Raw genomic sequence first — 19,941 nt, 5'->3', positions numbered from 1 at the left:
TAAGGTTCAGTTAGCAACACTGGTTCACAGAATTACGTGTTTGCAATTAACACTGAGCTAAAGATCAAGATTCCCTTAGGTCTTTCCATTGAGAAAAGACCAACATAAAGCACAACTGGGGTCCTAATTTAGGTGGATATCTGATGTGGAACCAGTCTGCAGTGTTTGCTGCCTTTTGCAACCATTCATATTAAATTGTTGGTGTACTGACCCATCAACATTTTTCTGGTCTCATTCTTTTCCAGCCGCTGACAGATCTCCATGTTTTTGTCAGCAGCAGGAGCACTTTTTAATGTGCCTGTTCTCTGCCTGTCAGTAGAGTTGGGGATAACAGCAAGCCCGTCTCCATATTGCTACAAGCTCAGGCCACTGTGTGGGCCCATTACATGGCCCACTATACTCCAGCTTTGCCATCCCACTGGCCACAAAGTGTTTCCATCCTGTCTTCTCATCACTACTCGCTGCTGCAGTAAGGAGGGACACAGGCTGTCTGTCCCCATCTTCCTTAACACTTATGCTTGCTACAGCTTCCGCAGCCACTCATTTCTCTTCTCTGGCACTGCTTCTTTCTTTCTCTTCCCTCTTCCCTTGTCTGCCTCCAGTCACTGGTCAGTTTTTGGGCAAAAGATCTGACCTTTTATAAAGTAAGCCAAAGAAAGCTTTGTTACAAAGCTTGTGTTCAGAAAACCAATCTCTGGTAAGCTAACCAAGCAAGTATAGTCTCTATGAGGGAACCACATTGATTCCTTTAGACCTAAAGGTCAGCTCAGATCACTCCTCTGCTCTTAGCCCCACTAGAGAGCCCCACCTTATCTTACTTAGAGTAACATCCCAAGTCCTTACTGGGATGCCAAAGTCCCACGCCATCTTACCCCTATCTCCCCTCTCCCACCCCTGCTCCTTTCCTGGCTTCTTCTATCCTCCACCCCTCCACCCCTATTGACTTCCATGAGATTTCCAGTCTATTTATGACTCAGAGCCTGGTACTTACTGTTCCCTCTGCTTAGAACACTATTCCCCAAAAATAATCACAAAGCTGCTCCTTTGCTTAACCCAGGTCTCAGTCCAAAGCTCTCTTCAGACAGGCCTTCCCTGACCCCAATATCTAAATAAGCATACACATACCCTTATCAAGCTTAATTTTTCTATCATCATTACCTGAAATTGTATCATATATTTGTTATTTGGTTTTTTTGTTCTTGTTTTTTAGAGATGGAGTCTCACTATGTTGGCCAGGTTGGTCTTGAACTCCTGGCGTCAAGCAATCCACCTGCCTGGGCCTCACAAAGTACTAGAATTACATGCGTGAACCGCTGTGCCCGGCCTGTTATTTATTGTCCATCTACCCCAATAGAATGAAAGTCCCATAAGCGCTAGGGCTTCATCTGCAAATAGCAGGCACTCAGTCACTATATGTGGAATGACTTTAAAAACAGTGGAAATAGTCTAAGCTATGTAGACCTAAAGAGTGGTCAATCCCATTTGTTAAAAGGGCAAACCTTTACTCCCATCAAACTAGAAAAATAATCCTCTCACTTAAGCCTGGGAGATCAAGGCTGCAGTGAGCTGTGATCATACCACTGCACTCCAGCTTGGGTGACAGAGAGAGACCCTATCTCAAAAAAAATTTTTTTAATTAAAAAACAGAAAAATAATCCTCAAATATTACGCCCATAATCTTAAATAGAATTTACAGAATGTCATCTAAGGTTTGCTCAATGATTTATGATTATTAGCACAAAAGTCAATGAACGTCTTGTGGTACAAATGGGCATGGGCAGAGCTACAAGCAGTTCTGTTCTGGGAGGGAATGTGCCAGAATGCCTTTCCTCTATTCCTCTACTTTCTCGGAAATACAGGAGCCAGAATGAGATTCCATCTCTAGGAACAGGACAAGTGATCCAGGCTGGCCAATCACAGTACTCCATCTCCAGGAACAGGACATGGGATCCAGGCTGGCCAGTCACCGTACCTCATCTTCCTCACCCAGTGATTGGTACAGGAATGGGTACGGGCCCTAGGGGAGTGGCCACACTCCTCTCAAGGGTCACTAGCTGCCAGGACATGTCAGGCTGGCAATGCTAGGGACCATCACACCTGTACCTGGCAGAGTTGGCCTGAGAATGAAGCAGAAGCACAGAAAACAAAAACACAGAACCAAAGGTAGAGACTATTTTTCACGAAGTGGGGAGGTGGGAAAAGAGAGAGTGGATATAAGACTGAGTAAGTATCCTGACCACATCACTGTGGACAGTCACCTCGAATGCCAAATGCTCCCTTAGACTGTTTAGTTATGTATGTCATTAAATCCCTCTTTGACTTAAGTTAGTTCAAGATGGGTTTCTGCCACTTGCAACCTAAAGTCCTAAGTATTACAAATACAAATATACTCAACACATACTACCCTTCTAGTGGAGCAGAATAATTAAGAAAAGAAAAAAAAATGCCTAGTCTGGTTAAACATATACATACAGGTGGCTGTCAAGAGCTGAGGAGAGGAGGGAATAAGGAGTGAATGCTTAATGGTTAGTTTTCCAGGGGTGATGAAAATGTTTTGGAAGAAGATAGAAGTAGCAGTTGCAAAATGCTGTTAATGTACTAAGCACCACTGAATTGTTTACTTTTAAAAGATTTTTTTTTTTTTTTTTGAGACAGAGTCTCACTCTGTTGCCCAGGCTGGAGTGCAGCAGCTCAATCTCAGCTCACTACATCCTCCACCTCCTAGGTTCAAGGTTTTTGGCTTTTGGTTTTGTTTTTTTGTTTGTTTTTTTGTTTTTCTGAGATGGAGTCTCGCTCTGTCACCCAGACTGGAGTGCAGTGGCACGACCTCAGCTCACTGCAACCTCTGTATCCTGGGTTCAAGTGATTCTCTTGCCTCAGCCTCCCAAGTAGCTGGGATTACAGGCACCCACCACCACGCCCGGCTTATTTTTGTATTCTTAGTAGAGTATTTTGTATTTTTAGTTTCACCATGTTGGTCAGGCTGGCCTCGAACTCCTGACCTCAGGTGATCTGCCCACCTCAGCCTCCCAAAGTGCTGGGATTACAGGTGTGAGCCACCAAGCCTGGTCTAAAATGATTAACTTTATGTTATGTGAATTTCACCTCAATAAAAAAAATTAACATTCAAACAATGCTGCAAAGCACTTCTTGATGGCAGAATAGGCTTTTGCAAAAGAGGAAATTGGGTTAAATGGGATATACATTTTAAAGATCATTGATCTGTATTAACAAACGACTTTTCAGAAAGATTGTTCCAAGTTACAGTCCTATCAAAAGTGGAGAGAGCTCACACCATACACTGTCATCAGAGAAAAAAAGACAACAGCAGATTTGCTAATATAATGGATAAATACATTTTAATCTCTAAGTTTATATATTTACATTACTAGTGAGGAACAAACACTGAAAACGTTCTTATGGGTCTTAGCATTTGTCCATTTGCAATTTACATATACATATATTTTGAACATTTATTTACTACAATTTTTCTTGTTAATTACACATAGTTTTTTATGTATTATGTATGTAACTATTTCTCCTCTTATAAATGTCAAATATTTTTCCAGTTCATTATTTACTTTTACTTCAGTTAAAGGTGATGTGTCTGTTTCTATATTTATTTATTTTAGGAGCAGGAAAAGAGAAAAGGAACAATTCTTTCCAAAACAAATATCTGCAATATGACACACACAGACAAAGACACAGACACATGTTGAGGAAGACTAGAGGATATTTTACTTCCACTCCAGGAGTTCAGCATAAGCTATACCACATCAAGCCTAACTGGTCAAATGCATCCTCATCTTATTAGATACTATAGAGTCCACGGAATAGAGACAGTCTGCACTGTTTACACCAGGAATATGACCAGACAGAAATAAAACACGGTGATCCTTAACAGAAGTTGTAAAGAAGCAACGTATGTCTTCAGTTCCCCTCTCTTCCATGCAGTTTTGAAAATACTATCAAATATTTCATTTAAAAATTTTTCCCAAATAACCCCATTTAAAAAATGGGCAAAGACATGAACAGATATGTCACAAAAGAAGACATACAAGCAGCCAACAAACATATAAAAAAATGCTCATCATCACGAATCATCAAAGAAATGCAAATCAAAACCACAATGAGATACCATCTCATACCAGTCAGAATGGTTATTAAATAGTTTAAGGCCGGGCGCGGTGGCTCAAGCCTGTAATCCAGCACTTTGGAGGCCGAGACGGGCGGATCATGAGGTCAGGAGATCGAGACCATCCTGGCTAACACGGTGAAACCCCGTCTCCTACTAAAAATACAAAAAACTAGCGGCGAGGTGGTGGCGCTGTAGTCCCAAGCTACTCGGAGAGGCTGAGGCAGGAGAATGGCGGGACCCGGGAGGCGTGAGCTTGCAGGGCTGAGATCCGGCCACTGCACTCCAGCCTGGGTGAACGAGCAAGACTCCGTCTCAAAAAAAAAAAAATAAAAAATAAATAAATAAATAAATAAATAAATAGTTTTAAAAAAAAATGACAGATGCTGCTGAGGCTGTGGAGAAAAGGGAACACTTACACACTGTTGGTGGGAATGTAAATTAGCTCAGCCACCGTGGAAGCAGTTTTGAGTTTCCCAAAGAACTTAAAAGAGAGTTACCATTTGACCCAGCAATTCCATTACTGGGTATATACCCAAAGGAAAAATAAATCATTCTACCAAAAAAAAACACATGCACTCATATGTTCATCGCCATGCTATTTACAACAGAAAAACATGGAATCAACCCAAGTGCCCATTAGTGGTGGACTGGATAAAGAAAATGTGATACATACACACCATGGAATACTACACAGCCATAAAAAAGAATGAAATCATGTCTTCTACAGCAACATGAATGCAGCTGGAGGCCATAAACCTAAGCGAATTAATACAGGAACTGAAAACCAAATACCACATGTTCTCACTTGTAAGTGAGAGCTAAACACTGAGCACAAGGGGACATAAACATGGCAATAAGATACACTGTACACTACCTAGAGTGGGGACGGAGGGAGTGGGGTATGAGTGAAAAACAACCTATTTGGCACTATGCTCACTATGTGGATGACGGGATCCATACCCCAAACCTCAGCATCATACAACATACCCACGTAACAAACCTGCACATGTACCCCCTGTACTGAAAATAAAAGTTGAAATGTAAAACAACAATTTCCTCACTAGCTGTAACAGGTCTTTGACTGGGGGGAATGTGACTCAGCTTTGGTTTTTATAAATTTAAAACTTTACAATAATGTCTCTCTAATTTTGTTCCCATGAAGGAATATCTGGGGAATTTGCCTAAGCCTGCCCTTGCCAACAGCTCTCCAGCATTGCTGCCCCTCTTTCCCCCAACCCTCATCAAGGTTTACGAACATCAATCTCTCTCCCTTTGGTCCACGGAAATAGTCCTTTCTTACATCTATTCCCCTTAGAATCCAAGAGATTGGTCTGATAATGAATGTGTGTAAACAAAGGAGATTAGAGAATTCATTTGAGAGAAACCACCACTCTTAATTCATGATCTTGAATCATTAATTTAATGTTGGAAACTTCTGACTGATGAAAACAATCTTGGGGCAGGAAGGCTTTCAGGAATTGTTTAAGCCATGATGGACCAGCTCTGCTCCCCAGTAGACTTAGATCCAGCTATTCAGAAATCACATTTTTGGTTGGTGGGTTTTTTTTTTTTTTTAAGTTACTTATTCTAAACTAAGATTGCAAGCTCTGGTATGCCTAGTGCTATGCACAATGTCTGGCACATAGTTTGTGTTGGACATATAACTGCTAAGTGAATAAAGAAACTTGAGCCAGCTCCCTGGGTTCAGATCCTGATTCTGCCACTAACTGGATGTGTAACCTTGAACAAGGTTCCTAACCTGTCTGTATCTCAACTGTAAAACAGGGATAATGATAATCCCTATCGCATTTGGGCAGATTAAATGCATTAATAAATGTAGAAATATGTGTGGCACTGTTCAGCACATAAAAAGTACTAAATAAATATTAATTATTATTATTCCAAATAGGGGAGTAAGTTATCAAGAGAAATCAAGATGAAAAAGAAGCTGCTCAGGTTCTCTATGTACTTATCATTTAGTGGGAAAGAACACGTATAAGGCGTGAACACAAATAAACATGGTATGGGCCAGGCGCAGTGGCTCACGCCTGTAATCCCAGCACTCTGGGAGGCCAAGGCAGGCAGATCGTGAGGTCAGGAGTTCAAGAACAGCCTGGCCAACATGGTGAAATCCCATCCCTACTAGTAATAAAAAAAAATTAGCTGGGCGTGGTGGCACGTGCCTGTAATCCCAGCTACTGGGGAGGCTGCAGCAGAAGACTTGCTTGAACAGGGGAGGAGAAGGTTGCAGTGAGTGGAGACTGTGCCACTGCACTCCAGCCTGGGCAACAGAGCAAGACTTTGTCTCAATAAATAAATAAATAAATAAATAAATAAATAAATAAATAAGCATGGTGTGGCCAGGCGCAGTGGCTCACACCTGTAATCCCAGCACTTTGGGAGGCTGAGGTAGATGGATCACAGGTTAGGAGTTCAAGACCAGCTTGGCCAAGACGGTGAAACCCCATCTCTACTAAAAATATGAAAATTAGCCAGCCACGGTGGCAAGTGCCTGTAATCCCAGCTACTCAGGAGGCTGAGGCAGGAGAATCACTTGAACTCAGGAGGCAGAGGTTGCAGTAAGCCAAGATCGCACCACTGCACCCTAGCCTGGGCTGCAAGACTCCATCTCAAATAAATAAATAAATAAATAAATAAATAAATAAATAAATAAATAAGAAAATAAGCATGGTGCAAAGTCAAAGGCCATTAATACCAAACAAAAGGTACAAAGTGCTGTGGGAATTCTGAGAAGAGATACGTTCAGGGCAAGAGGATGAAGAAAGCCCACATGGAAGATATAAAGTGTTGGCACTGTCTCCTGGAAAAACTGTAGATGGCAGGATGGACAACAGCTTCCAGGAAATGGATGGTAGATTAGTTTGGGTTCTCTGAGAAGTAGAGGCCAAGACAGGGTTAGACATGCGAGAGATTTATTGGGGAAAATGACCATGGAGGATAAATGAGAAGGAGCTGGTGATGGCAGGGAGAGGATTTAGACCACAATGCAGGTCTGACCCCTGGGAAGGGGAGTGGGGAATGAAGGAAGGTTGAGTAGGAAGAGTGTCAGACTTCAACACAGTTCTGAGAAGGTCTTAGGCCAACAGGAAGTCCTCAAGCCAAAGTGGCCCTTCAGAGGCATCTGAAGTGTGCAGGAATAGGTAGCATTAATACTCCTGCAGTGCTCAGTAATGGGCTAAGAGCTTCCCAAGGGAAACTAAGCTTTGGCTCAAAATTGGTAGATTCAGGGAGCAGCAGCTAGGGCCATCAGTCAATCATGCTCCCCACAGCAGGAGAAGCAGCACATTCTTAGGGCTCTCATAGTCAGGCACAAGCAATGTCACAAGTACCATGCTTGTACTTTCAGGCATGGCTAAGGTTCAATGAATATGCGTCATCACTTGAAATCAAACACAATATCCATGGGCTCCTGAACTTTATCAAAAGGAATTTTTTTAACTTAACCATAATTGTAATATCAAAATTTGATTACTACTTTGTCCAGGGTCAGTGGCTCACGCCTGTAATCCCAGCACTTTGGGAGGCCGAGGTGAACTAATCACTGGAGGCGAGGATTTCAAGACCAGAATAGCCAACACGGCAAAACCTTGTCTCTACTAAAAACACAAAAATTAGCCAGGCATGGTGGAGCAAGCCTGTGATCCCAGCTACTCAGGTGGCTGAGGCATGAGAATCGCTTCAACCCAGGAGGCAGAGGTTGCAGTGAGCCGAGATTGCACCACTGAACTCCAGCCTACGTGACAAAGGGAGACTCCGTCTCAAAAAAAAAAAAAAGATTACAACTACTTTTAAAATAGCTGTGGCTTCAGTTTCCAAAACAATACAAAAGACATAAAATGGTTATGAAACATCACTTTTCTGAAAATTAAGGCTAAAACCCTGAATTGAGGATTCAGAATGAACTCAGAAACAATCTACTAAGAATCTATATGGTCAATCCTTTAAATGACATAATCTTTCTAAAATTCCTATTTTAACTTTATCAAATTCTCAATTGCTAGATTTTGCTAGTGGATTCGGGATCCTCTCACCGGAAAATGCTATTTGTATTGACACATTCAGGAGGCTTTAACTATGTAAAATAACCTGTATTGGAGACCACCTAAAACACATTCACCAATAGATATTTAATAAATTTCTTTTATAATTAATATGAACTGATTGCTTAAGGTAGTAATTTGATTAAATAAGGATATGAGAAGACATTTTGCAAAAGTGTAAACGGGTACATGACTTTGAGATATCAACAGAGTTACATTTTACATGCGGTTAAGTCACAAGAAAGGCAAAAGTAGAAAAAATTAAAATGATCCTTTAACTCTGGAGTCATACCCAGCAGGGGGATGCTCTCACAGTGAAAGGCATAAAAGAAAGAAGACTATGGGCGACACGGCGGGTTCCTATGTCCCACCTTAGGTCCACTCTGGGGCACATGGTCATTGAGTGGAAGGGCATACCACATCTGTGCGACTTAAACTGGCCTCATTCTATATAGATTTTCTGCCTTCTTAGTGAATATTTAACATAAACGTTAAATGCATTTTTCAGTCACTCCCTAAGGAAAAAAAACAAAGCCTTCCAGATAACAGATGTCCTTTTTTTAAGAGGTTATGTGGCACAGAAGAGGGAGCAAGACATATTCAAGTTCCTATCACCACGAGTGAGAAAACTGGCTCAGCAAATGACTTCACCTGTTACCTTCACAGAGGGGACAGAAGCCATGATGTGAGAACTCCCTCCCTGTCCCCATCACCCAGCACCCCATTCCTACTTCCTTCAAGTGGCCTTAGAAGAAGAGGTGTCCCTCCTGTTAAGCCTGATCTCTCACCCCAGGCTCTCAATCTCACTGCAGATCACACCGTTCTGCATTATTATCCCCCGTTTCTTCAATTTCGCTCTTTATTAGTTACTTCTATATAAACTCAAATTCCTCCAGTTCTAAAAAAATATAAAAGTCAAATCTCCATACACACAAACACCTCCATGTTAGGTGTTCTTCCAACTGCAAGACCCAGAAACATGACTCAAGCTAGTTAACATGTTACCAGTTCCTGCAACTGAGCAGCTCAGGACGGACCTGGCAAAGACAGGGCCAAACTCAGGACTCATGGGCTTCTTCTCACTCTCCACCTCTCTATTGTCATTCCCTGTGAGTGTGGAATTCAATTTAAGGCACGTGCTCCCCACATGTTGGGAAAAACAAATGCCAGCAGCCCAGACTGTATCTTCAGGGCTTGCAATCCAAAGGAAGGGAGCTCTCTCTCTCCCAGCATCTAGGTTTCAAATCTCAGAGGAGAATGGGATTCTCAGACACTAAATGGGAAGAGACAGGATTTGGCTCCTCTTCTGCTTAGAACTCTCACTGGAGTCCCAACATCTACCTACACCATGGGATAAAACACTGTGCACTTAACTCCATGGTGCTACACACCATTACCTTTGCACACGTTCCTCTCTCTATAGTACCCTCATCCCCAACTTGTCCCCCGGTAAAATCCTTTATCCGTTATTCAAAACCTACTTCAGACCTAACCTCCCTAAAGAAGCACTGGCTGGTGTCTCCAGGAGGTCTTGCTGCTGTTCCTCCTCTGCACCTGTGCCCACCTCTATGGTTCCACCACACTCCTCAGTGCCACTCAAAACCCTCATGGTAAATTTCATTGTTTACATGGCTATTTCTCCTGCCAAACCATAAATCCTGGGCTTGTGCCTTATTAACATCTAAACACAGACTTACTTATGTCAGACATGCACGCGAACACATATGCACTCACACACTCTTTAAAACAATGCTTGTGACTTGATTTTTGTTGTTGTAGATACAGGGTCTTGCTCTGTCACCTAAGCTGGAGTGCAGTGGCACGATCAAGGTTCACTGTAGCCTTGACCTCCTGGGCCCAAGTGATCCTCCAGCCTCAGCCTCCCGAGGAGCTGGGGCCACAGCACATGCAAGCATACCCAGCTAATTTCTTCATTGTTTTGTAGAGAAGGGGTCTCACTATATTGCCCAGGCTGGTACTGAACTTCTGGGCTGATCTTCTCACTTAACTCTCGCAAAGTGTTGGGATTACAGGCATGAGCAATAGCACCCAGCTTGATTTATTTTTAACTTCAAGGACAAGATAATTGTTTAACACATTATATTAGTTATTCTTAATTTCACAGAACAATAATTTATATGTCTTCTTTTTAAAAAGTTCTAAAATTCAAATTGAAACCATTTGTTATTTTGAAAATCAAGGTTTTTTGTTGTTGTTGTTTTGCGTTTTTTTTTTTTTTTGAGAGTCTTACTCTGTTGCCCAGGCTGGAGTGCAGTGGTGCGATCTCTGCTCACTACAACCTCCACCTCCCAGGTTCAAGCCATTCTCCTGCCTCAGCCTCCCAAGCAGCCATGCCTGGCTAATTTTTGTATTTTTAGTAGAGATGGTGTTTCACCATGCTGGCCAGGCTGGTCTTGAACTCCTGACCTCGTGATCTGCCCACCTCGGCCTCCTAAAGTGTTGGGATTATAGGCGTGAGCCACCATGCCCGGCCAAGTTTTTTCTAAATAAAAAAATTATTTGTAGTTCTATCTTGATACTCAGTTTGGTAACCAAAGATCAGTACTCTAAACACCTAGTAAAAGTATTATGCCTGTCCACAAATAAAGTACTTACAAAATAAAAATCCAAATTATAAAAGTTTACAGCAAAATATTCTAGACCTACCAATTATCTCCCTTCTCAGAGTAAAAGATGGAAGCCAAACTTTTTTAGTATCTTAAACAAAACATCTGAGCTCGGACATTTACCCTATGTTCACTTTTCTCACATCAGAAGTCTAGACAACCTCAAGCCTTAGAGGCAGGGATGGTGTATTTGTGCTACATATACGTGTCCAAAGTTCCATTTACATTCCAGAGGTTATGAATGTAATTGATGAAAAAATAGCAAAGGAAGCATTATGACAAAATCACTTTGTACCAAACAAGGTCAACTGAGATAGACCATACTAAGACTGCCTGAAGAGTCTGAAATTACACCTCCCAGCTTTGTTCTAGTTGTAGAATGTCCACGTGGCATTAATGTCCATGCAAATATTTATCACCTGCTAGGCCTGCCAAGGTTACAGGGAAGGCAATGAACACTAAAACACTGGAGGAGACTGTTTATCGTCTGCCAACGCTCAAATCAAATATGATAATCCTAAGTCTCCCTAGAAAAATGCAGAAAAATGGACCAGAAAGAGAGAAGCCAACATCACAGCAACATTTTTGGGAGGCATGCAAACATTGCTGGAGTTTTGTTTCTATGTTATCATTCATTCTACTGGATAAATATATTTTCTGATATGTAAATTTCCTTTTGAATCAGATAACTAGCAGAAGCATAACATGGCCTTCATAATCAGATGAGTCTCAGCTTTCCCACTTGCTGGCAGACAAGTAGCTATTTTCACTGAGCTTCAGTTTCCTCAGCTGAGGAGAGGAACACTTCCTTTGTTACAGTTGCAAAAAGATTCAATGAGGTCATGATGATAAAAACCAATAAAATTAAACATATGATAGCATTCTATCATTTTATTAAGGTCCAGATCCCATGTCCCACACCCCTCAGACACGCCACTTGGATCTTGCCTTTTCTTAAACTCAAAATGGAGAACACCAAACTCATCTTTCCCATCCTTGCCCAGGATCCCTTCCCAATTGTTCTCACTCTGTAGATGACACTCCTATTATCCCAAATACCTACCACCAATTATCAAATTATAAAAAGGCATTTATTGGTAGTCAGATTACAGTGAAAATGGCAGCCTCAATCCTTGCTGCTAGCAGGGCCAATGGAGCAACACTTAGTAAAGCACTGTGAATCGTCATCAAATGTTCAAACCCAGCAATCTTACTTCAGTAAAATCTATTCTAAGGAAATATAGAAAAAGCTGCTCCTCAAGATGTTTACTGCAGTATTGTTTCTATCAGGAAAAGGGAAGGAAGAAAAAAACGAAAGAAGGAAGGAGAGAAAAGAACACAATTTAACAATCCAGGAAATGGTAGGCTAAATTATGGGACACGGTCTTAACAAACGGTTATACTTAAAAATGAGAGGAACAAAACATGAAAAATGCTAATGATAAAATAAAAGACATTTAAAACTGTATGTCAATTTGTTCCTACCTAGAGAGAACTATATGACAATGCTGTGTTTTGCTCTCTTTGTATATACAGCATTTGTGAGAGATGGTTCTTTACTCTGGTCCAAACCTAGGTCATAATTTGACTTGAGTCTGGCTTATGATCCCCCAGCCAGCCTCAGCTTCTGCTTGTCAGGCTACTGTTCCACTCATTCCCCAGGACCCTACCCTACCCCTGGCCTATGCAGGACACTGTGGACATCCTCTGGGCAAAGGTCCTCAGTGCTCAACACCACACCTCGCTACTGCCCCACTGGACACAGTGAAAGTCAGGCTGGTTTCCTCACCCTCCTATGTCACTGCCACATTACTTCTGCCACCAGCTCTTCCATCTTCCCTTGGTTGGAATTGCCCTTCCCCTCTACTTTCCCAAATTCTAACCTTGCTCTGTCCAGTGTGCAGCCACTAGTGACATATGACTAATGAGCACCTGAAACACAGCTAGTGTGAACCGATATGTGCTGTAAATATACAATATACAATGAATTCCAAAAACTTTGTATGAAAAAAAGATGTAAAAATACTGATAGCATTTTATATTGATTACCTGCAGATATAATATATGTTAGAAACATGGACTTAAATAAAATGCACTATTAAAATTAATTTCATCTGATTCTTTTACTTTTAACATGTAGTCACTAAAAAAGATTAAAATTGCACATATGGCTCACATTATATTTCTATATAATATAAAATATAGTTCTAGTTCTACAGAACTAGTCTAACCATTCTTTGGAGCCCAGCATAAGTAAAACGTTGATATGATTTGGCTGTGTCCTCATCCAAATCTCACCTGGAATTGTAATAATCCCCATATGTCGAGGGCTGGGCCGGCTGGAGATAACTCAGTCATGAGGGTGGCTTTCCCCATACTGTTCTCAGGGTAGTGAATAAATCTCACAAGATCTGATGGTTTGATAAATGGGAGCTCCCCTGCACAAGCTCTCTTGCCTGCCACTATGGAAGACATGACTTTGCTTCTCATTCACCTTCTGCCATGATTGTGAGGCCTCCTGAGGCATATGGAACTGTGAGTCAGTCAAACCTCTTTCCTTTATAAATTACCCAGTCTCGGGTATATCTTTATTAGCAGCGTGAGAACAGATGACTACAAACCTCCTTAAAGATGCCCTTATTTTTGTGACATTCTTAATTATCTCTTTTGTTCTTTGAAATCCTATAATGGATTCTACCATATACCCGACCATCTAATTACATAACACACCATACATTTACTATTATTTTGTTACCTGTTCTTCTCACTATATCAATGCCATTTCTATATCCTAATCTGGGACTCAAAGTAAACACTCAACTTTTAATTAGACACACCATCTGGCCAGGCATGGTGGCTCATGCCTGTAAGCCCAACACTTTGGAAGGCTGAAGTGGAAGGACTGTTTGAGTCTGTGAGTTCAAGACCAGCCTGAGCAACATGGCAAAACCCCATCTCTACAAAAAATATAAAAATCTGGCAGGGCGTGGCGGCTCACACCTGTAATCCCAGCACTTTAGGAGGCCGAGTCGGGCAGATCACCTGAAGCCAGGAGTTCAAGACCAGCCTGGCCAACACGGTGAAACCCTCTGTCTACTAAAAACACAAAAATTAGCCAGGCCCAGTGGTACACACCTGTAATCCCAGCTACTCAGGAGGCTGAGGCATGAGAATCACTTGAACCCAGGAGGCGGAGGTTGCAGTGAGCCAAGATGGCACCAGTGCACTCCAGCCTGGGTGACAGAGTGAGACTCCATTTCAAAAAAAAAAAAATGAGCCTAGTGTAGTGGTGCATGCCTGTAGTCCCAGCTACTCTGGGGGCTGAAGTGGGAGATTACTTGAGCCTGGGAGGCCAAGGCTGTAGTAGTTGAGCCCAGGTCAAACTACTGCACCCCAGCCTGGACAACAGAGCAAGACCCTGTTAAAAAAAAAAAGACAGGGAATCTTTGCTGGAGCAATATGGTAATACAGAGGGTTTTGTGGTTTTTGTTTTGTCAACAGTGTAGGGAGAACTGGAAGTCACAGGACCTAACTGTTCTTTGTTCTTCCTCTAACATAAGTAAAATCTGCTCCATGTCTTGACGCAATGTGTCAAACTGGCCTGTGCCTCAGTTTACCCCTCTGTAAAATAAAGTTAATCATACCAGACCAGTCTATAATATATAGCCAGGCCAAAGTATCTACATCCAAATGGGAGTTATTACCATGGCACTAAGAAATACTCTACTTCCACAACTAATTTTATGTTTCTCACCCAGTTGTTTTAAATACAGACTACTTCTTAGGAAAGAGAACAAATCCATCACTGGTATCAAAATAAGAAAGACCGAGAAAATTACCTATCAAAATACTTGTCCAATCCTATTAATGGTGGGAGATATGTTGGGAAAGGAAACTGTTAAAGGTCTACTTCAAGCTGAAGTCATTTATTCATCATACCCACAATCATCCTTGAAAAGGCAAATATTACCATACCCATTTTACAGAGCAAAGAAACCAAGGTTCAAAGACAGGCTACGTAACTAGCTCAAGTCATGAAGCTGCAGGCAGCAGGGACAGGCTGCAAATACCCAAGTCAGTGGCATAATCTTTGTATACTTAAAAAAAAAATCACTATTATCACTTCAAGATAAAATATATGAAAAGCAAAAGTGTCATATAAATACACACATAAAAATACAATAGTAATTACTATTCATTTCTTTCAAATAGTTTCCTTGATCTTGGCTTAATTCCTAACTTTTAGTTCAAGAGGCCTTTGTTTTCTAAGCAGACTTCTTTTTGAGTAGCAACCAAATAGAATATGGGATTAGGTAGGAACTAGTGCATTAATGTACTATTTCTGAAGTCCTGAATAAATCACAGGAGCAAGTGAAAGTTTACATTAAATATTATGACTAGAACTCCTCAGACACATTTTACAAAAATCTAGTCCCTACAAAGATCACAGTAATAAACAAAGCAAACTGCGCCACTCCTCCCATAAGTATATCAACAAAAATCATACACCTAAGGAAATATAAAAGAACCTCTCCATGTTACAAAACAGAGGTCATGAAGAGTTCCCGGAAATGATAAAAGAAAGTTCCCTAAAATAAGAAACTACACCTTAGAGTGAACTACAATTCCACAAACTTGAAAAGAAACAACTTTCTCAGAATAGGAACAATGTACTGTGTGCTAAGAAGTAACCTGATCTAGGTTTACTTGATTCTGCCTTTATAAAATGTAGCCAACTTAATCTTGCAGACCTGGACAGAACAAAAGTGTAAATGCTAAAGCACAGAAAAAGTCTCAAAGTATCAAATGCTTTAAAACACAGCTCAACTCTCCTTTATCAAAAATGTCCCTGCAGTAGGTGTTAATCAGTCACTACTAGGAACTCCACACAATGCAACCTGTGTATTGTGCAACCTGTGAGTGCATGGTATCTACAGGAAGTAGAAAATTCAGTTTATCAAGAACACCACACTTCACTCTCAAAAGTCTTGAAAACGAATCCCTGTAACAGTAACTAATTTACATTTCATTTCAAACTGAACAAGTCAGTGTAACCTCAAGGAATGTGAGACTGTGAATAACTTCACTTGGCCAATTCAGGTGTGCTTTGGTTTGGCTTGGGTTCTTTTCCCCCTCAGAGGTAGAATATAAATAGAAATAATCAGCAACTTCTGCTCTCATGAACAAGATCTTTATTTAAAATCCTCACATGTTAAATCATTTTATGCAATATTCTTTCAAGTGACAGACACATTAGCACTAGGCAATTTTTGTGAATTTTAGGACTAAAAGACACCTAAAAGAAACATAAGGCGTTCTTTCCTTCGCCACCAAAAACACAGGCAAGTGTATCTATAGACAGCAAAGGTGTTTTCATCCTAAAGAAAAGACTTAGGAGGCAAAAAATACAGAAAACAAAACATAGCCTAGGCGAACCAGCTACAGATCACATGCAGCAGGTGACAGGAAGCCTTGTGGACACTTCACAACCACAGGGGTGAGCTTCATCACAGGTCAACTCCAAGCCCACCTGAGCTCCTCAGAACTTCCACCCGGCAGGCCATAAACCAGAAGGTGGCAGACACCATCACTGTCACGCCGGTAATAAAGGAGAAGCAGCCTCCCTGAACCCAAGAAAACCACCCCTCTCTCCAAGCAGGAAGAGAAGGCCCCTTCACTCCAAGGACACAAAGAAACTGAAGCAGCCAAACCCAAAATAAAAATTAAATTTAAAAAGCAGCATGGGAAAACAGATGATAAATCTGCGCTGGGATCACTTGGAATCTCAGTCTATTTGGGGTCTCACACTCAAAAGTAAAAATAAAATTTAAAAGGAGGATGACAGAGACGAGAGCCCAATTAGGTCTGTGCTGGGTTCACTTGGGGTCTCGGTCTACTGAGAGTCTCAGACTCAAAAATAAAATTTTAAAAATGAAAGGGGGAGGTGACAGTTCAATGTGTGCGCGTGATGACCACTTGGGATCCAGTTCACTTGCTGGGAGGAGAGGGGACAGGTACCTCTGCGCCCGGCCTCCAGGTTCTCCGGGAGCGCAGGCGCCCAGCGAGAATCTGGGCTAAGTTTAACTCGAGGGCGACTGGAGCAGTGCCCGAGGGCCAGGCTGCGGCTTTCCGGAAACAAAGCCCCAGGGGTCCAAGCCCAGATCCAGGGAAGAGGGGTCGGACGCCCACCTATCCCCCTCCCCAGCCTCCCAGCCACCGACCCCTGCCCAGAAGGGCGCCCTCCCAGCAGGTGCCCCTACCCGGGTGCCCCGACCCCCGCGCCCGGCGCGCGCCTCACCCAGCAGCGCCCGCAGGTGCTTCAGGCGGGTCAGCACGTCCTTCTTCGGGTCCAGCACCTTCTGGGTGGACTTCTTCACATCCCCGTGGCTCCTTCGGGAGAACATCCCGCGGCAGGAAGCCCGGGCCCCGCCGGCGGGGCAGTAGGCGCCTGCGCCACGCGAATCAAAGCATAGGGTCGAGGCCGGCGCGTGTCGCGCGGGCCACTCGCCGCCCCCAGGCCGGCTGCTGCCGCCGCTACCGCCACCACCGCTGCCTCAGCTGTGGCTCCAGGAAGGAGGGGCGGGCCGGTCACGGCGAGGGGCGGGGCAGGAAGGCGGTGTCGACGCGGAACCGAAGGCCCCGCCCCTCGGGAGGTGCCGGTCGGCCCCTTGGGTGCTACGCAAGCGCACACAGCCCAAACTCGCCTCGCGGGACACTAGCCCGTCCGCGCCAAAACTTAGAGGGAACGCGCTCAGAGTGCCGAGGAGGCGCCTCGAATCACAAACGAGCTGCTCTCACGCACACGTTGTACTACAAATCCCGAGATGCACCGCGAGACAGTCCTCCAATCAGGCTGGCGGCCTTCAGCACGATGGGAGTCAATGGACTGGCATTGGGCACGTCGCCCCGCCCTGCCGCGGGCCGCAAGTGCTCCTGGGAAATGAAGTTCTCCAGCGGGCGACGCGCTGTGACCTCCTTTCCAGAGTCGCAGAAGCGCAGGGCGGCCTCTGCCCGCCTTCTGCCCCGGCAGCCTAGATCGTCCGTAGCGTCACTCTATCTCCTGCGCGCCCATTCTATTTTCCTCTAGTGCAACGTGAACCGCGCACACACACACACACACACACACACACACATACACACACAAATCTCAGTGAGAAAAGTGTCAAGGCTTTTCAAATGCAAACTATTTTTAGGTTTAGCTTCTGGATTCCCACCAGGGAACGAGTCGAAGACCCTCTGACCGTGCCAAAATCGCAGCTCTAATTTCACACTAAGATGAGTGGCTTTGGCACTAAGGAAGAGCGTGCCCCGGTGAGGAGTTCAGCCGGCCCCTTGGTTCCTGGAACCTAACCTCACTTGGGGTATGGAGGTCGCTCGCTCAGAGGGCTCCTTGGGATTCTTGCCTGTTTGTAGGAAGGGTGTGGTTATCTGTGTTGTGCAAGCCACATGGCGATCCAGTAGCAGAACCAGAAATAGAACCTGAGGGATGTGACTCAGGCCTGTATACTTTTTAAAGCCAGGCGCCTATTCCCTGGGGCAAGACTTTGAGCTGGAAGATGGTCAGGAGATTTCTTACATTGTAGGATTGTATAGTGGCATCCTGATCCTGCAAGTTTTGACATCCTTTCAGCTTTTTCAGCAAGTACTTAAGGTAGAATCACGTGGTTTCCATCCAAATTGGGACAACACAACTGTCTTTTTCTCCTCTAGCTGAACTATAACTTGAGGGAAGAGACAAAGATTTACAGACCTTTGTATCTCCATCCCTGAGCACAGTATTTGGCCTGTAGGGTCACTCAATAAAAGTTCATTAAATGAAATACAATAAAAAGCTAAAGTAGTCCTACATATTTCAACCAGGCAGGCAAAAGAAAAGAAAACTCACAGTTTTAGAGCATCTCTCTATTTTTAGACTTATGTAATATTCCTTTGTATGGACACATTCAGCAATAAAAAAGAACAGGCTACTGATAAACCCAATAGCATGGATCACTCTCAGACCCAGAGATGAAAGCCCCATGTTCAAGATGATGGCAGAGTGGCCCTACCAGCCTGAGTTCCCAGATGACAACACACATCAGGACCACAAACCTCCAAAAGTGCTACAAGAGAGCAAAATAATGTCTTATCTTAAGGCATTTTGAGAATCTTTGTTACAGCAGTTGAGCTTGTATCTGATTACACATAGTAAATCACAATGTTCATTGCCCAATTCCTTTAGGAGAAGGTACCTTTCCTTACACTGACTGAAAAAATAGATATGCTTGTCTTAAGAAACTCCATTTTTTTTTTTAATTGCAAAGCAAGCTGCCATCATCATCAAACATTTATTCAGCACCTCCAATGTGTGAGGCATGATTCTAAACCTTGGAGATAAAAGATGTGTAAGGTGCACACCTTCCTGACCTCCAATGCTTCCAATCCAGTTGAGGAGGCTGAGCGATTAGATACCTGTGGGAATAAATGACAGTGTACAGTGAACATGTGATACTGTCAAGCTTGGTAATGCCAGAAACAGGCATCTGTGCATATAGATTCATCTCACCCATTATATCTAGCCTTTACCCAGTAATGAAAATGTAGAACTCCAAATCTTCTCTTAAAAAGGAAGAAATATATAGTATTATTATCTTGGTACTTTTTCACCCACATGCACGTACCATATGGCTCTTCTTATTTTCTGTTGTTCTTTCTAAATTCGTTCCTGCTGGGCTGTGAACCCCTTGAGGGCTTCACTTGCTTTGTACTGAATTCTTTATCCCTGGAGTTATAGAGTGCCAAGTGTTATGCAGACATTAAGTGTTGTTGAATAAATGTCCTACAGTAATCAGCAAATAAGAACAATGAGATCAAAAGTTTAAAACTTGCAATGCAAATTAAAACTGCTCTGAAATACCATTTGAATTAGAAAAAACAAACAAACAAACAAACAAAAAACCTCCACAGAGACAAGGTGTGATAACACACTCTGGTCTGGTGGTAAAGCTATAGAAAACATAACTGGTAGAAATGTTAGATGCTACAACTCCTGTGGAAGGAAATTTGGCAAAAATAAATATTTGCCTTTTGACCCAGAATTTCAATTTCTTTTTTTTTTTTTTTTTTTTTTTTTTTT

At 42.7% G+C, this 19,941-nt stretch overlaps 1 protein-coding gene across 1 annotated transcript in view; it reads right to left on the bottom strand.

Moving 5' to 3' along the window:
- The window catches only part of RALGAPA2 (Ral GTPase activating protein catalytic subunit alpha 2), a 318,996-nt gene extending 301,599 nt beyond the window's left edge, over positions 1-17,397 (bottom strand). The window contains 1 exon segment of the mRNA XM_017882965.1: positions 17,125-17,397. Within this exon segment, the coding sequence (XP_017738454.1) occupies positions 17,125-17,230 (106 nt within the window). The 5' untranslated portion in view covers positions 17,231-17,397.
- Positions 17,398-19,941: the final 2,544 nt, after the last annotated feature.

Source organism: Rhinopithecus bieti, unplaced genomic scaffold, assembly GCF_001698545.2.
Source record: "Rhinopithecus bieti isolate Rb0 unplaced genomic scaffold, ASM169854v2 scaffold_641, whole genome shotgun sequence".
In the NCBI taxonomy this organism is placed as follows: domain Eukaryota; kingdom Metazoa; phylum Chordata; class Mammalia; order Primates; family Cercopithecidae; genus Rhinopithecus; species Rhinopithecus bieti.
This window is presented reverse-complemented; position numbering and strand designations above follow the sequence as displayed.